Source organism: Microplitis mediator, chromosome 7 (assembly GCF_029852145.1).
Source record: "Microplitis mediator isolate UGA2020A chromosome 7, iyMicMedi2.1, whole genome shotgun sequence".
NCBI lineage: Eukaryota > Metazoa > Arthropoda > Insecta > Hymenoptera > Braconidae > Microplitis > Microplitis mediator.
Genome location: NC_079975.1, coordinates 23,978,442 through 23,996,386, shown reverse-complemented (window position 1 = coordinate 23,996,386; position 17,945 = coordinate 23,978,442). Strand labels below are relative to the sequence as shown.

The following is a 17,945-nucleotide window of genomic DNA, read 5'->3' as shown; positions in this document are numbered from 1 at the left end:
ATATCAGAAATATTGGGTTTTTTTTATTTGCTTTAGTTTAAATGGGTCACCAATAGTGAACTACAAACAAAAAACTTCCTTGATCAGATTAACAAGTGTAGAAAAGAAAATAAGTTCTTACTATGTCGCTGTTACATTTTTTAGTATTAACTATTGTTATGATTTTTTTTCTACTCCCTATTGAATGTAAAAAAGTACGAATTGTTCGTACGAACAAAGGAGTCGTTCGTGGTGAAATATTGAAAACAGTCGGATGGAAAATGGAGTATGCTTCTTTCAAAGGAATACCATATGCTAAGCCACCGCTGGGACGCCGTAGATTCAAAGTAAAATTAATGAATTTTAATTAATTAACTATTTATTTTTTTTATTTTATAGAAAAAAGGAAAATTTGACACTTGAAAATTTTTCATGAATTAGTATTTAACTGGGGTATGATGAGCTTCTTGAAATTTTTTCATTAAAAGCATTTAAATATTTTGAGGGAAAATTTTAATATCTAAAATACGCTTTCAAAAATATTAATTTTGCTTAAGGAAGGTGATAATAATTTTTTTATTCATAAATTTAAGATTTAAGGTAAAAGCCCCTATACCCGCTCACTTTTCATTGGAGTGAGATTAAATCACTCAGTATAAATTAATAAATAAAATGAAAAACCAGATTTTTTTTTATAGTTATTTTTTGAAGTTTCGAGTATTAGAATAAAATTTAAGTTTGAAGAATAATCTTGATTATTAATTATTATTAATTTTTTAAATAAGCTCCTTGAGTGTACCCATAGTCGCTCACTAAAAGTTGTCATGTACCATTACTCGACCAACACATGGCCCTATAGTCGCTCAAAGACAATATCAATTAAACTATGATAAGTTTATTGATTTGGACAAATAATTTATAAATTATACTACTTTATTCTTTCATAATATAAAATTTCATGAATTTTAAAAATGTATTTAATAAGATATAGTTATAACAATTCGAAAAAAATTTGACGTACCCTAAATTTAATCTAACGAATGAACGTTAAAGTAAAAAATGCCCGGCTTTGCGCGATTTTGAAAACAGTCATTTAATTTAAATTTATAATCTAGTATAAAATAATTTGATACATCATATTTTAATATATTTAGATTCACAAATAATTATTTATCAATAATAATATTTTTAGTTGTAATTTTTTTTATAAAAATTATAATAAAAACGCCTTAAACAGTTAAAGTGAGCGACTAATGGTACTGAGCGGGTATAGGGGCTTTTACCTTAGTCAAAAATTTTATTTCTAATTTCAGTAATGCTAGAAGTATTCTTGTCCACTTTGCTAGGTGTTAATTTATTTTTTTTTTAAATATATATAGACATATTTTTTTATCACAAACTCAGATTCCATCTCGAAATTATGGTAAAAAAATCAAGATTCTGAGAAAACTAATACAGATATGACAAAAATGTATAGAAATTATTCACTAGCTTATTAAATTCTCTACAAAAAAGTTTTCATAACATTTTCTCATCGATCTAATGATTTCGGCTCAGTTGCAATTTAAAATAAAAAAAAGAATTTTAACATATTATTATTTAATAAATTAATTCCGCGTTTTTTTTTTTCTATAACTTTCGAAATTTCAGAGATACGTCAAAAGGCTATGAAACCTTTGTTGTAGAAAATTAAATTCTCAACAATTTTTGTATGAAAATTTTTTTTCTAAACTGCACAGTATCGTTACAAGTTTATTTCGAAAAAAATTCGTGGCAATTTTTCGATTCCTTTGTTTTAAAAAAATTAAAGACCATAACAATGCGTCAATGAAAAAAAATCATGTAGCTCGAACGTTACTATCAATGATGCTATTTTACAAAAGTCGCGGTTGTTATCAATTTGGAAATTTATTTTTCTTGCTCCCCAAGCCGAAAGTACGGTCTTCCTGGTCGCATTACACTCCAGAAAGAGCCGCTTTTGCGGCCGGCTCGCAATGCAGAGAGCTGTCACTAGAGTGCGCTTATTTAGTATGACTCGGTTCCCAGTGAACACATGACCTTATTTTGACGTCATACGTAGGTCATAGCAATGTCACGACATCTGATGTAAATTTGATGTCAATCTGACGTTCTACATGACTTTAATATGATGTAAAGCTTGTGACATCATATTGATGTAAGCATGACTCTTGTACTATGTCACAGTTATGACTTATGTATTACGTACGTTTGACATAGAATCTACATCACATTGTTATGTAGTAATGAAGTCATTATCCGTATATCATAATGACGTAATTTTAAAATCATACATTTATGTCAGTAGCAAAGTCACGGTTATACGTAATGTGGATGTCACTCTTAAATCATATCTTTACATCAGTGACGAGTCAGTATTTTACGCAATGCTGATGTAATGTCCGAGTGATAGTTTTTTATCATCTATTTATTGAAATAAAACAATCATAGAATGAATTTTCAAACATGTGTAAATGTGTAAAAATAACAACTAAACGTCGAACATTTTTGGGGTCAAAGTAATCGATAAACTCGATAATAGATCATTCAGACGTTTTAGATTAAAACATTGGCGTGAGCATAAAAAAATTAACTTAATTTTTTTAAATGATATATCGAAAATATCATTTAGGATGACAAAGAAAATGTAACGACAGTTTGAACTCTTTTGCTATTATGATTTTAAAGTTTAGCATTACAATTTTTCAATCGATTGAATTTCAAACGATTTTGTGAAATTATTTAATGTTTTGCAAAATTTTATTTAAGATTTTTTAAATTTCACATCACAACAAAAAATTAAAAAATTTGATGAAACTTAATGAAATTTTATACAATTATCATCGAGGTCGACAAATATTGCTTCTATAAAATTTCATATAAGTTCATGGAGTTTTTTAAATTTTGTAAAAATCCATCACGAAAACTTATTAACTATGTCTTTTTCGGCATTTCACTCTAAATACATCAATTAAGCACGAGATTCGAACTCTCGTGATGTGGACAAGTGAGCAACGTTTAGGACTACCAGCCAAGAGGAGCCGTGTTCGAACCCAGCAGACGCCCAGGATTTTTTCATCATTTAACATTATCTAATCTTGTTTCAGAATTCACATTGCGTTCGCGCGGTAATAATCAAATCAAAAATTCGGTATTTCATTTATTTTTTTCTTTTTCAAAATATTTTTTCCGAATTGATAATTTTGACATCACCCATATGTCATATTGACGTCATAGAAGGTCACACAGACATCACATTTACATCATGCATACGTCATTAGTTTTACATCATAATCTTACGTAAAAAAGTGGGAAATAATGAGTCACACCTGACTCATTCGTGACTTATACCTTACGTAAATGATGACATAGCGTAACGTCACTCTGACGTCAAATTTACGTCAATGTGTTTACTGGGTTATGTAGCAAATATACCGAGATTTTTCAATAACAAACAAACTATTTGAGAATTAATAAAGTCAAAATTAAGACAAATACCCAAACACATTTTTTGAATTCAACTTTTTGGCCTAGTGTCGTAATATACTATTGGACTATTAGATTTTCTATTTTAAATTTCGATTTCCACAAACGTATTCCGCAAAATCAGATCTTTTTTCGCAAAACCAGTGTTTTAAGATATACTTTGTGTTTTTATGTTATAAGTGTAGATTATGTCTATTCCAGGTAAAAGAAATTTTTTTTTAATTTTTGTGGGTAACTTTTTTTTTCTCTATAAGAATAAGAATTTTCAAAAAATTTCATTATTCAATTTTATAAATCTTTAAAGCCTCCAGAAGAAATGGATCCTTGGATTGAAATCCGTACTACCAAAGCAGAACCACCTTCTTGTGTACAATGGGATCACGATGCTTCCTTGCGCATATACGGTAGTGAAGATTGTCTTTATTTAAATGTCTACACTCCAAGGGTTATTATTATTATTATCATTATTACTCTCTAAATATGAATTAGTGATTTTTCACTAATTTCAAGTGAATATTCACTAATTGTCAATGCTACAATTGTACCACGCAGAATTAGTGAATATTAGAATTCACTAAATTGAAAAGTGAATATGGGAATCCACTGATTTCATCGGTGAAAAAAATATTATATTGCGAAAAAAAATATAAGACACTTGTAATTAGATCTGAAATATAATTAATGTATTAGAATTATTACTTAGAAGAAGTATACATGATTTTGATTGATGAAAAAATCCCGGTGACGGCTGGGCTCGAACCTGCATCCTTCTGATTCAAAGTCTTTGATGCTATCCACTGCGCTGACCTACGCATGTGATTGCGTGAGTGTAAATAGTATATTCGTTATGATACCAAACAATAACTGATAAAGAAATAAAAAATCCGTGATGTTATGATTGACGTACTCTTCATATAAATATATTATTGTTCTGTACTTCTATTTTTTTTTATTTTGAAAGTTTTTTATTAAAATTTTTAAAAATAGCACCATAATTATTAATTATATTTATATCTAGTAAAATATTTAATTATTTGCTAGTTAAAGTTACTAGTGAAATTGTGAAATTCATAAATTAAGAAGTGAATAACAGTTTCACTTGTAGAAATTATGAAAATATCGCTAGTTCAGTAGTGAAAATCACTAATTTGTTATTTAAATACACTGATTATGAAGTGAATACTGCTTCACTAACGTAAATAATGAAATTTTCACTAATTCGTGTTTAGAGAGTATTAAAAAAATAAAACACTAATTTATAAAATATTGAAATAAACCCTTTTAATTTAAGGTCTATTCAACGGATCTAGATTTACGTCCAGTTATGGTTTGGATACATTTCGGCGCTTTTATGTTCGGTTCACTTAATAGTAGTTATTTTGGTCCTGATTTCTTAGTTGAAAAAGATGTCGTTGTAGTAACAATGAATTACCGTCTGGGAGCTTTCGGTTTTCTATCACTAAACCATAAAGATGCAATGGGAAATGCTGGATTAAAAGATCAAGTTTTAGCACTCAAATGGGTCCAACAAAATATTATTAATTTTGGTGGTGATCCAGACAAAGTGACTATTTTTGGAGAAAGTGCTGGTGGCGCGTTGGTTGAGCTCCATGTACTATCGAAAGCTTCTCGAGGTAATTAAATATAAATGAATATTACACTGTTAGAAATTGGGAGTGCATACGGATTTTACTTCAATAGAGTAAATAGAAAGAAATGGAGTAAATATAGAGTTTGTTTATTCAGCGTAGTGATGCAGATTTTATTTCAATTCGCATTCACTCCGGTCCAGAATTAAACAAATTTATATTTAAGTTGTTAATTAAAAACATAATTGTTTCAATAAATAATTGATTCAGATATTAATAATTGAACTTGGAATATTATGTTTTTAATTTATGAAATGTCTTAGTAACTCACTAAATTATAATTTCATATATATATATATATAATAGGGTGATCCAAAAAAAAAAAAAAAATTTTTTTTTTTCTCGGAAACAGGTTCAAAAGTTTTATTTAGATAAAAAAAGACGTCTGTGAAAATTAGAGCTCTCAATATTAACATTAAGAGGTTCCTCATTGCACTTTTCTATTTTCCATAAGAATAACATGAAAAATAGTATACGCACCTTGGCCAGTAAAAAAGAAAGCCTCAGACCACATGTTTGTCAGCCTCGGCTTCGCCTCGGCCAACAATTACATGTGCTCTGAGACTTTTCTTATTTTACTGGCCTAGGTATGTAATATACTATTTTGTACGTCTTCTGATTTTTATAAGTAGCTAACGATGCGTCATAGGAATATTTGGCAGGAATATTTTTGTAGATAATTGAATGCTCTACAAAAAAAGTTTCTTATCATTTATCGATAAATCTATTTGTTCAAAAGTTATTTAAGGTTGAAGTCAAACTCATATTAAATTTTGGGATCTTTTTACTTTTCCGGCGAAACTATCAGACCTATTACAAAATATCATGGGACCTTTTTTATAGAGAATTTTATTTCCTACAAATTATTTCCAATAAAGTTTTTTCGAATTCCGCATTGTTTTCTAGTTATTTTCATTTTAATGTCATGCTCATAAAAAAAATAGCCTTCTGATCGATTTTAAGAGCTTGACATTAAAATAAAAATAACTAGAAAACAATGCGGAACTCGAAAAAACTTTATTGGAAATAACTTCTAGGGAATAAAATTGTCTACAAAAAAGGTCCCATGATATTTTGTAATAGGTCTGGTAGTTTCGCCGGAAAAGTAAAAAGATCTCAAAAGTTAATATGAGTTCGACTTCAACCTTAAATAACTTTTGAACAAATAGATTTATCAAAAAATGATAAGAAACTTTTTTTGTAAAGCATTCAATTACCTACAAAAATATTCCTGCCAATTATTCCTATGACGTATCTTTAGCTACTTATAAAAATCAGAAGACGTAAAAAAAATTTTTTCCATGTTATTCTTATGGAAAATAGAAAAGTGCGATGAGGAACTTCTTAATGTTAATATTAAGAGCTCTAATTTTCACAGACGTCTTTTTTTATCTAAATAAAACTTTTGGACCTGTTTCCGAGAAAAAAAAAAAATTTGTTATTTTTTGGATTTGCAAATTTTTTACTATATATTAGACCTGACTTAAGAGTTTTTTTTCGTTCTCGAATTTTCATGAAATAATTGAAATATTGTCACAGGTTTATTCAGAGCGTCTATAGCAATGAGTGGATCACCACTTAATTTTTGGGGATTCACAACTCCTCAAGAAGCTGAATATCGAGCTTTTAGATTAGGAAAAAGTCTTGGATATGAGGGTCAAGATAAAGACTATCTACTTGAATACTTATATCAAGCAGATGCCTACGAAGTTGCTCACCAAACAAATTTTCTTGCGCTTTATTTAGTAAGTTTGATTAAGTAAACTCAGAGTACGATGGGATATCTAGCGAGTTATTAATTCTTGTTAAAAATTGTTATTTTTTTTTTAATTTTTCGAACTTCTCGTTGTATACTGGCCTTTTTTTCATCAAATTAAAAACTTACATTTTTAAAAAAAATTTATATTTATGTATTTCTAGTTCATTACGGCCGGAAATTTGACACTTCCATTTCAACCAACGGTAGAGACCTGGATAGACCCTGGAAATAATTTTTTAACTGAGTGTCCTTTAAAACTATACTATTCAGGAGATTTTAATCAACATCCTCATATTTTAGGATTCACGAAAGACGAATTTATATCTTTGTCATATGCCAAAGGTAATTAAAAAATGACCGGAGCTGATTGAGATACTTGAAATTTTTTATCTTATTTATGTTCTATAAATTTACAACTAACTCTTTAATTAATACGAACCACGTGCAGTCACTACGTGACTGCCCAAATATCGCTACTAAATTTATAATACGCAGAAAAAAAAGGATTTCTTGCCGCAAAAAATTTTAATCTGCACCAAGAAATTTTATGCATTATCAATTAAATACAAAAATTGTCTTGGGGCGAGAAAAGATTTTTTTGATCAAGAAATAATTCCTTGCACCAAGTAATTTTTTCTAGTTCTAAATAAATTTTTGTTTTTCAATTCACAATGCAAAAAATTTATTGGGGTAAGTAAAAATTTTCTTTAGGCGAGTAAAGATTTTTTGTGTCAATGAATCCTTTTTTTTTCTATGCACACTTTTTTGGCTTTGAGAAGCTTCCTAAAACCAAAAGGGAGCATAAAAATCTGTCATTTTGGAATAAGTAAAGCGATATAAATAATATAGCTATATATTCAGTGACATTCAGTCATATTTAGTGACAGAATAATTAAAGTATTAATTTATTTAAAGAAAATAAATACGATCGTCTTTTTTCCCGCGTAATTTAAATGTAATTCGAATGATATAGATAAATCTATTCATCTCAATACTTGGCAATTAAAAAGAGTTTAAAGTATGAAAAGGCACAAATTCAAGTCAAGACCTATCTAATGATACCAATTTCAATAACATTAACTAATTCTATCATATAGATATGGCGGGAACAAAATTTTCCTTATTCTCTTAATAATATAGATAACGCAGCTTCAAATCTAAAAAATGATTCTTAATAAGTTATTATAAAACAAACGAATTTCTCAAAATCATGTTTTTTTTATTTGTTAAATGAGATAAAACTCCCGATTTTTAATACTTTCAATACCTGCTTTTAGCGAAACCCGTGTCACGACACTTTAGATGCTTCCAATCACAATAATTTTCCTTGTGTGTACTCTCTAAACATAAATTAGTGAAAATAAGTGAATATTGACTAATTTAAAGTGCAAACCGAATCTCTAATTCCAAAAAGTGGTTTGATTGGCACTTGAAATTAGTGAATATTCACTTATTTCACTTATTCATGTTTAGAGAGTACATCAAAATAAAGTATAAAGTTTCCACAAATGGTGTTGGGTCAAAAACTGGCGCTATTACCCTACAATGAATAAAAATTTTCAATATTTTACAGCGGTGGCATCTATTCTTGAGTTTTTGGGCGAGACCATTACTAATGGATTAGTAAATATTTTGAGCGACTTATCTTTTGTTGCGGGTATAGATAGAACTCGATTACTATTAGCTACTTATGGATCAGCTCCAGTATATTATTATCGTAATTCGTTTGATTATGACCAATCTCTACATAAAGTTGAAGGAAACAATAATTTGAAAGGAACTGGACATGCTGATGATAACGCTCACATCTTTTGGTATAGTAATAAAAATCAAAGTCTTGATTATTCAAGTGATATTGGACAACATCGCTTGAAAATGGTGACAATGTGGACTAACTTTGCTAAGTATTTGTAAGAAGTAAAGAAAATATACTATCATATCATGCTCCTGCATTTCAAACGCATTTCAAACGGGTTCAAAACTATCAATATCTTCTTAAAAGTAGTACTATCGGTTTTGAAATTACTGTTCAGAGTTTAATAAAATAAAATTAAATTTTATGAAATTTTTTAAGAGCTACAGGGAACGAAAAAATTAAGTGAGTCCTCCTTGATTGAAAGCTCCGATTTAATCCGATTGATTCCGATTGAAATCCGATTGGATTCATTGGTTTCAATCGGAGTTTTTTAATCAGGGCTATGATTTATCATGAGGTTCAATATTAAATGAATGGAAATTCAAATTTTATTGGTTCTCTGTAGCTCTCAAAAAATTTCATTGGATATTTTTGTAATCGTTTTCTATAGAAAGAAAAAAATATCGTGACCAGCCCGTGTAAAAAAAATTTGTTCCAAAAAGATTCTAAAAAAGTTCCGCATAAGGAACTTCTAAAAATGAGACAGATTAGAACTTCGAATGGAACTTTTTTGGAACGTTAGTAATTCTGATGGTAAAAAAAAAATTTTTATGAGCAAATTTAGAGTAAGAAAAGGACGTTCTTGGAACTTTTTTGGAATTTTTTATGGACGTTTTTTTTAGTTCTATAAAAAATTCAAAAGTAGTGATTTTTGAACTATTTTGGCATGTTTCTAGAACGTCTTTAGTCTACAAAAGATGCAAAAATAGTGATTTTAGAATGTCTTTTTTAGTCCACAAAAAAGTCAAAAGTGATAATTCTGTAACTTTTTAGGAATTTCCATATAAAATTCCAAAAAAGTTCCAAAAACGTTCTTTTTTGACTTTAAATTTGCTCATTAAAATTTTTTTTCTACCATCGAAATTACTAACGTTCCAAAAAAGTTCTATTCGAAGTTCTTATCTGTCTCATGTTTAGAAGTTCCACATGCGAAACTTTTTTGGAATCTTTTTGGAACGAGTTTTTTTTTACACGGGAGCATGATACAGTATCTAACTATCACGATACTCGTTTAGCTATTCAGAAGTTAGTGTGAGTTGCGATAAGTATAGTGTTGACACCAATTCGGATCGTGAATGGGATTAGAATGGATCGCGATGTCCAGATCGCTCCCTTCACGATACGCGCATCACAATCCATTAGATCTTTCAATCACGATATTTTTTTGCTCGTGAACTAATATGTCGAATATTTCATTAAATTCTGAGCAATTTGAAAATTTGAAAACCGACAGTACTACGTCAAGGATGAAACTGTTTTGTTTGCAGCCACGGCAATATTTTCTATTCATTTCACTTTTCTTGAGTCGCATTTGTTTATTGTAAGCCACATCAGGAAAAATTATAGATCTTTCTAATTAACTGATTATTGAATCTTTATATGGGTTCTGTATTCGTTCAATTCATACGAAAAAACATAGATCCGGGCAAAATTGTACATATGAGGCATATATTTTTATATATGTCATATAGATACAATTACCTCGAATGTATAGTTTTTTTTATGGGAAATTTTTTGTTTCGATTGACCTCTGGCACTGAAATGTTACCTACAAGATATGGCCGAAAAAATCATGATTTCAGATTTTAAGACGCTATCACTCTCGTCTGAAATCGCTTTGTTTCATACTTTGCCATATAATTTAACATATTTATGAGTTATATATTATATATTTTTATTAGGCATCCTACGCCACTTGGAGAAGATGATCCATTTTTAGATATAGTTTGGCCAGAGACGGGAATTTATGGACATCTTCTTGATATTAATACCGTTTCTACTGTGCGAAGGAGGCCAAGTCACCGTGCTCTTCATCCAGCAAATGATTGTCATTAATTTTTTCTATAAACTTGTATACTTTCTATATGTTACTCAAACAAGTTTTTATATTTTCACATTGCGCATGTTTGAAAATTTGAATTTAATTTTTATAATATTTTGTAGTTTTCTTTATTGCCAGAAAATAAACTCTAGAACTATATCATGTTACTAATTCCAAATGGATCCATTTGTATGGTAACCATAACCATAATATATATGGGTGCCGTTCCTATAATCAACGTTTCAAAAAAACCGGTTACCATGCATTATGGGAACCATTCCCATAATATATTGTAATTGTTACCATAAATTTTTCTCCGCGCAGTTACCATCTTCGGTTGTAACAAATATAATCTTTAATAGTTAGAATTAGCATCTTCGATAGTAATCGTCACCACCATCATTTGTTACTGTTAACATTTTCAATGGTAAAACTAATTATTACAACCACTGAAAAATTTTACTACCATTTTAGATAGTTAAAATTAAAAATTTTGTATTGTAGATAGTATCATCAAATTCTCTCCGTGTACCATATATATTTACTCTTGCATTGTTTACACAAACATTAACATATTTGTACACATAATCTTAAATATTATGATATCTTATTTTATGTGATCAATAAATGTTTTCTTTATCGAGCAGTACACAAACGCATTGTTGTTAAACCGATATTTACACATTTGAGAGAACAGCAATCACTATGATCCAGACACTAAAAGTGATAATAAAAACAAAGTTAATATAAATAAGAAATATATATATATAGAGCGGGGACAAAACGGCGTACCCCCAAAATTTTTTTCACCTCTTTTTTCACCTTTTTTAGCGAGTACTCCATTTTACCCGCGAAAATGAAACATTTTTTTTAATGGCCTCCGAAAATTTTGTCTATTTACTTTGAATTTCATTAAAAAAAAAATTTTGCGTATTTAAGTTCTCAAAAACTTAGTATTTCCTTAAGAGAGATAGCCACTGTGAGGGTCGAAAAAATAGGTGATTTTCGGGAATTTTTTTGGCTGGAATAATAAAGGAATTCGGGAATCGGTTTTTTTTGTTTTATAAAGTATACATTGAAGATAATTCTCCTAAATTTTTATTAAAAAATATCATGTTGTTACAAAGTTATAAGCATTTTTGTGGAGCACCAAAAAAATTTCCCCCACTACGGTGTCATCTCTAACTCAAAAACGGATTATCAGAAACAAAAAAACCAAACGGCGTTGTAATCTGTGTGCATGTGGTTATCGTTGCACATAGGGAATTTTGAAAATTTGGATTTGAAAAAAAATGGCGACATATTTAAAATTTTTTCGTTATTTTTTCTCATTTTTTTGGATTCAAACAGCCCTAAAAAATCTTAAAAATTAAAATTTTCAAAATCCCCTACGTGCAACTTTAGCTACTGAATAGACGAATACGAAAAAAAAAAAGTTGCGAATCGGTTCATATTTATGAAAATTACAGATGCCACCAGTCCAAAAAAAGTAGTTTCGAGAAAAACGCGTTTAAAGTTTTTAGTCGATGCAACGGTCAGTTGACGTGCTGTCACAAAAATGACTATAACTTGAAAAATATTAGGAATTTTCATGTAAAACTCTAGATACATATTTTTGAACATACACTTTGATTTAATAAAAAAAAAAAAAAATTTTTTTTTTTGAAATTTTACAGTGGCTATCCCCCTTAAGTGCCCGTTTTGCCACCCCACCTCCTCCCTTATATACGTACTGAAATTCCATTTCTAAGACAGAATGGCCGATTCTTGATTTTTTCGTCTCTATCATTATACATCACAGGAATGCACAATCCAAATCTTTTACTATTATTTACTTTAATAAATAAACATTTTTCAGAACAGCAATCCTTGTCGATGTTACACTGTCAAATTTGATTACAATGTTATTATTATTATAATTATAATTATAATTATAATTATTATTATTATTATTATTATTATTATTATTATTATTATTATTATTATTATTATTATTATTATTATTATTATTATTATTATTATTATTATTATTATTATTATTATTATTATTATTATTATTATTATTATTATTATTATTATTATTATTATTATTATTATTATTATTATTATTATTATTATTATCCACTCGACCACAAGTACTAGTTAATTAATTTTTATTATCAATTTAAACTTTTCCATAACAAAAAAATAAAATACTCACATACTCTCCATGATCGAAGCATTTACTGCCTTTCAATATTTCGGCTTTTAAATTAAAAGTTGCGATAGTTAAAAAAATAACAGACATCATTGCTACATACATGATTGACAATTATTCAGCTTTTTGTTTTTTTATAATTGTTGTTTTAAAAATTTTTTTTCAATAATATGTAGAAACTTAAGTTAACTAGTATATTTTCGACGCTTATCAGTAAAAGACAAAAAATATATACAGCTCAAGACACACTGCGTACGATTTCTTGTTGTCGTTAATATAATACATTTATCAATTAAAAAAATATTTCGACACCATTATCAACGAATTAAAATTAAAATAGTGTAATTACATTTAGTATCAATTGAGAGTAAAAATAATAACGTTATTCTTCATCACATATTCTATATATTTTTTCGTATAATGGTATCTTATCTTATTCGACTTCTATATTGGTTTATTTTTTTTTGTGTCGTATTGTTATATTTTTGTAAACTATGAAATTGATTTGAAAAGTCTCACATAAAAATTTCTAGTCGGGTATGTCTATTTGGAATTATATAGTAACGCGATATGACTGGATAGATAGTAAAATTATTTCACGAAAATGTGAACTTTGTATTACTGTAAATTTTTGAAATTGGAATATCACCCGTGTTAAATGATGACTAAAGTTTTTTGTAAAATTTTTTTCTTCAAAGTGATTTCAAACTGTCATCTATCACTTTTACCTTTCATTATCAATAACTTGACAATTTCAAATGATTGTTCTCCAACCCCTTTGTTCCTCAATAATATTCAAATCACGTTCCGATTTCCATTTACACGTAATTCATTTTACTTGAGCCATTTCGTTAGCTAAATTTTTTTAATGGTATTAAATTTTTTTCGAAAAATTTTTTCTTAGTGTCAATTGAAACTTCGGCTTATGGTCTTGAAATATAGATCACAAACAAACGATATATCTTTTTAAAGTGTCCCCATTTTCCAACCCTTAAAATTTTCAATATTTCAAAAAAAGTAAAATTAATAAGAAAAGTTATAGAATTTTATTCCTTACATTTATTTTAATGCTCAGTCAAAATATCAAATATCTAAATGAAAGAAATTAATACTATTTAAGCCATAATTGTTATATCATAGTAGTAAAGTGTCTAATTAATTCAGATTATACTTATACTCGTAAAATAAAACGATTTAATGTTTCTATTGTTATTATTATCACCGACGAGAAATTATAAGATTTCTCTTCTATGAATTATAATGCAGGTTTATTAACCCGTATGAAAATAAAATATATGATAAATATCAGAAAATATATGTGGCGAATTTAACAATATTTTCTGATATATTTTTTTTTATACTAAAAAACATAATATTCATCATATACGAGTTCTTATATGTTTAGTATATATAAAATATATATGTCAATCATATTCAAAAAATATATTTTTTGTATATGATTGACATATATATTTTATACATGCTAAACATATACGGACTCGTATATGATGAATATTATATTTTTTAATATAAAAAAATATATATCAGAAAATATAGATAAATTCGCCACATATATTTTCTGATATTTATCATATATTTTTACTTATATTTTGACCATATATGTTATTTTCATACTGGAAACTTTTTTTCTACACGGAAAGAAAATTATGGGAAGTTTTCCTATGCATTATGGGAATGGTTCCCATAATGGTATGGGAACAGTACCTATACTACTATAGGGATTGTTCCCATATATTATGGGAACCATTCCCATGATAGTATGAGAATAGTTCCCATACCATTATGGGAATGGTTCCCATATCATTATGGGAACCATTCCCATAATGGTATGGGAATCATTCCCATACTATTATGGGAATGGTTCCCATATTGGTATAGGAACTATTCCTATAATATTATGGGAACTATTCCCATAATGTTATGGGAACCATCCCTATAATATCATTAAATTTTTTTTTTGCACAATAGTATAGAAATTTCCCAAAATTTGAATTTTCTTGAATGTTTTGTGCTGACAAAAAATTCTTGTTAAAAATTTTAATGTTTTTTGCCAAATACGATTTTTTTTTCAATGTTTGAATTTTTGTTTTTATATTTAATAATATTTCTGTGTATTGTAAAAGTGATTACCACACTTTTCTTTAAATTGATTTTTTCATGATAATATGGGAACCATTCCCATAATGGTATGGGAACCATTCCAATTACATTATGGGAATCATTCCCATAATATTATGGGAATAGTTTCCATACTATTATAGGAACCATTCCCATAATATTATGGGAATGGTTCCTATAATATTATAGAAAGTATTCCTATAAATTATAGGAACCATTCCTATAATTATAGGAACCATTCCTATAATTATAGGAACCATTCCTATAATTATAGGAACCATTCCTATAATTATAGGAACCATTCCTATAGTGTTATGGGTATCATTCCCATAATTATAGGAACTATTCCTATAATTATGGGAAACATTTCTATAATTATAGGAACCGCTCCCATTATTTATGGTCGTAATTCCTATGATGGTATAGGAAAAAATTTCACAAAATTATGGGAACCGCTGCTATAATTTTCTTTCCGTGTACTATACTTTTTCTTAAATCGAAAATTTTATGAGCTCAAAACCACTTTCAATTGATAAAAATTTTCTGTCACTAACTCCTCAGTTCTGATACCTACATATATAAACAAAATGTACCCAATTGTTCGTATTTTTCCCAGCTGTTCCCTTAATCTTCAAGATGTTTGTCACCAGAAGCACTTTCTAAAATTAAATGATTCATTAACTTGAAATAATTACTCATACAATCGCGAAAGTTTATATTTTTAATCATCCTTGTCTGAAGTAATTATTTCTTTGCTTTAAGCTTTGTCTAGATAATTTGGGTATATAAATTTCAAATATAAATTTTAATTCGCTTATTTATATGATAATGAATTATACAAAGTAAATTCATCCGCCACTTTGTAGCAATGCGTATAATAAAATAAAGCCTTTTTGTTATTATTATTATTATTATTTTTTTTTTTCTTTATCCCAACTTTTCTCTTTTTATATAAGTCTTCATTGATTAACAGTTCCAGTCAGTTTATTTAGCGTAAAGATATTTCAAGTATAATCCAGATTCTTTTTATAAAAAACTGTGATAGCGATAATTGAATTTAATGATTTGATATATAAATTTCCAATTAAGAAAATATGGTAATTTTCTTTCAAGGATACGGCATTTGAATATTTAAATAAATTCTTTGATGTATTGAGTGAATTTATTTTGAGTATAAAAATTGACAAAAAAAAAAAAAATTGTTCTATCGACACGAGAAATAGAACTTTCGTCCGTAATTAATTGAATTTAAATTAGTTTAGTTTGAAAAATAAATATTTAATTGCATAAGTGGACTTTTTTAATGACGTCAGTGTTTTAGTCATTAACATCTTTGCATTATCACTGATTATTAAATTCAAAGCTCAAATAAATCGAAATCGTTGAAGCTTAGGTGAATGAAGACTTGATTAAATTTTTTAAATTACTGTTTACATATTTAATATTCAGCAGATAGATAAGAAAAGTAATTTTAGTTATTGTTGAGTGAGCTTTCAATTGCTGGAATGTAAAAGCATTTGATTTTATAAATTGAAAAAGTTTAAGAATTAAGGTATAAGTTCCTATACCCGCTCAGTACCATTAGTCGCTCACTTAAACTGTTTAAGGCGTTTTTTTATAATTTTTATAAAAAAAAATTACAACTAAAAATATTATTATTGATAAATAATTATTTGTGAATCTAAATATATTAAAATATGATGTATCAAATTATTTTATAATAGATTATAAATGTAAATTAAATGACTGTTTTCAAAATCGCGCAAACCCTCGCGGATTCGGGGTTACTGTGAAATCACAGTGAAATCACAGTGAAATCAATTTTACCGTAAGTTTACTGTGTATTGATGGTAATTTCATAGTGAATTCACAGTCGTTTTGTGCCATTTCGTCACTCTGGTTATATAGTAATTTTACAGTAATTTTATGGTAGTTCCATAGTGATTTCACTTGTGATTCTTTTGTAGGTTTAGAATAAAATTACCATACTTTCATGATAATTTTACTGTCGATCAGCTATCGATTTATGGTAACCCAACAATGGTAACACTGAGGCTTTATCATGGGTTCACAGTCAGTTTATCGTGATTTCACTACGAATTCACTGTGATTCCATAGTAATCTGATAGTGTTAACTCTGTGACTTTACAATAGTTTCACAGTCAGTTCATAGTAGTTTAACCATGAATTTACCGTGATCCCATGACAACCTAGTAGTATTAGCACTGTGACTCTATGATATTTTCACAGCAAATTATTCGCGTTTTCTCCATGATTTCACTCTACTTTGATAGTGATCTGATACGGTACATCTATCATTAATCCAATTTCAAAATCAAAATTTGAATTTTTAATGTCATTAATCGATAGAAATGGAATTGAAAAAAAAAATAATATCAATTATTTCATAAATGCTCCTATAATTGTTTGTAAGTTTAGCAAATATTTTGGCACATATGTATTTTATTTATTATAAATTTAGCTATTTTAGGAATTTCCGAGCGAAACTTTATCTGTAATTATCTAATTTAGTTAATTTTATAAAAGCTTAAGACGGTAAAATTCTTCAGAATTATAAAAAAAAATAAATAAATAAAAAAATTGAATAACTTTTTTTTTAAAACTGTATAAATTGAATTTAAACTACTGCAAAAAATAAAGAGAACATCATTTAGATTAATATTTCAATAGTAAATATTTATTATTTATCATAATTTAGAATAAAATATTCTTCAGTTCAGAAAACTTGATGATTTACAAATGAAGGCAAACATTTTTTTTTTTATGAATATCGTATTCTTTTAATTTTATAGTATTTAATAAAATAATTTTTCTTATAACTTAGTCTTGAGTATATATAGTATTGAATAGCATCAAGTAACAGATTAAATATTTAGTTCCGAATGCGTGTGGTGGCCGAGTGGGCTAAAGTACATGACTTAAGCTGCTCTTCAATCGAAGGGTCGGCAGTTCGAGTCCCA

At 27.9% G+C, this 17,945-nt stretch overlaps 3 protein-coding genes across 3 annotated transcripts in view; 1 reads left to right on the top strand and 2 right to left on the bottom strand.

Moving 5' to 3' along the window:
- LOC130670878 (uncharacterized) overlaps positions 1–17,945 on the bottom strand; it is a 75,139-nt gene that overhangs the window by 17,312 nt on the left and 39,882 nt on the right. The gene's annotated exons all lie outside the window — the stretch shown is intronic.
- On the top strand, positions 42–10,642 carry LOC130671975 (juvenile hormone esterase-like). The gene is made up of 7 exons (XM_057476155.1): positions 42–326; positions 3,788–3,913; positions 4,775–5,117; positions 6,672–6,877; positions 7,053–7,233; positions 8,465–8,801; positions 10,489–10,642. Exons 1-7 carry the CDS (start codon positions 123–125, stop codon positions 10,640–10,642), a joined length of 1,551 nt encoding a protein of 516 aa, XP_057332138.1. The 5' UTR covers positions 42–122.
- LOC130670879 (hemicalcin-like) lies at positions 11,155–13,079 on the bottom strand. Its single transcript, XM_057474484.1, has 3 exons — positions 12,829–13,079; positions 12,362–12,511; positions 11,155–11,345 (listed from the first exon to the last, which is right to left on the bottom strand). Exons 1-3 carry the CDS (start codon positions 12,928–12,930, stop codon positions 11,265–11,267), a joined length of 333 nt encoding a protein of 110 aa, XP_057330467.1. The 5' UTR covers positions 12,931–13,079; the 3' UTR covers positions 11,155–11,264.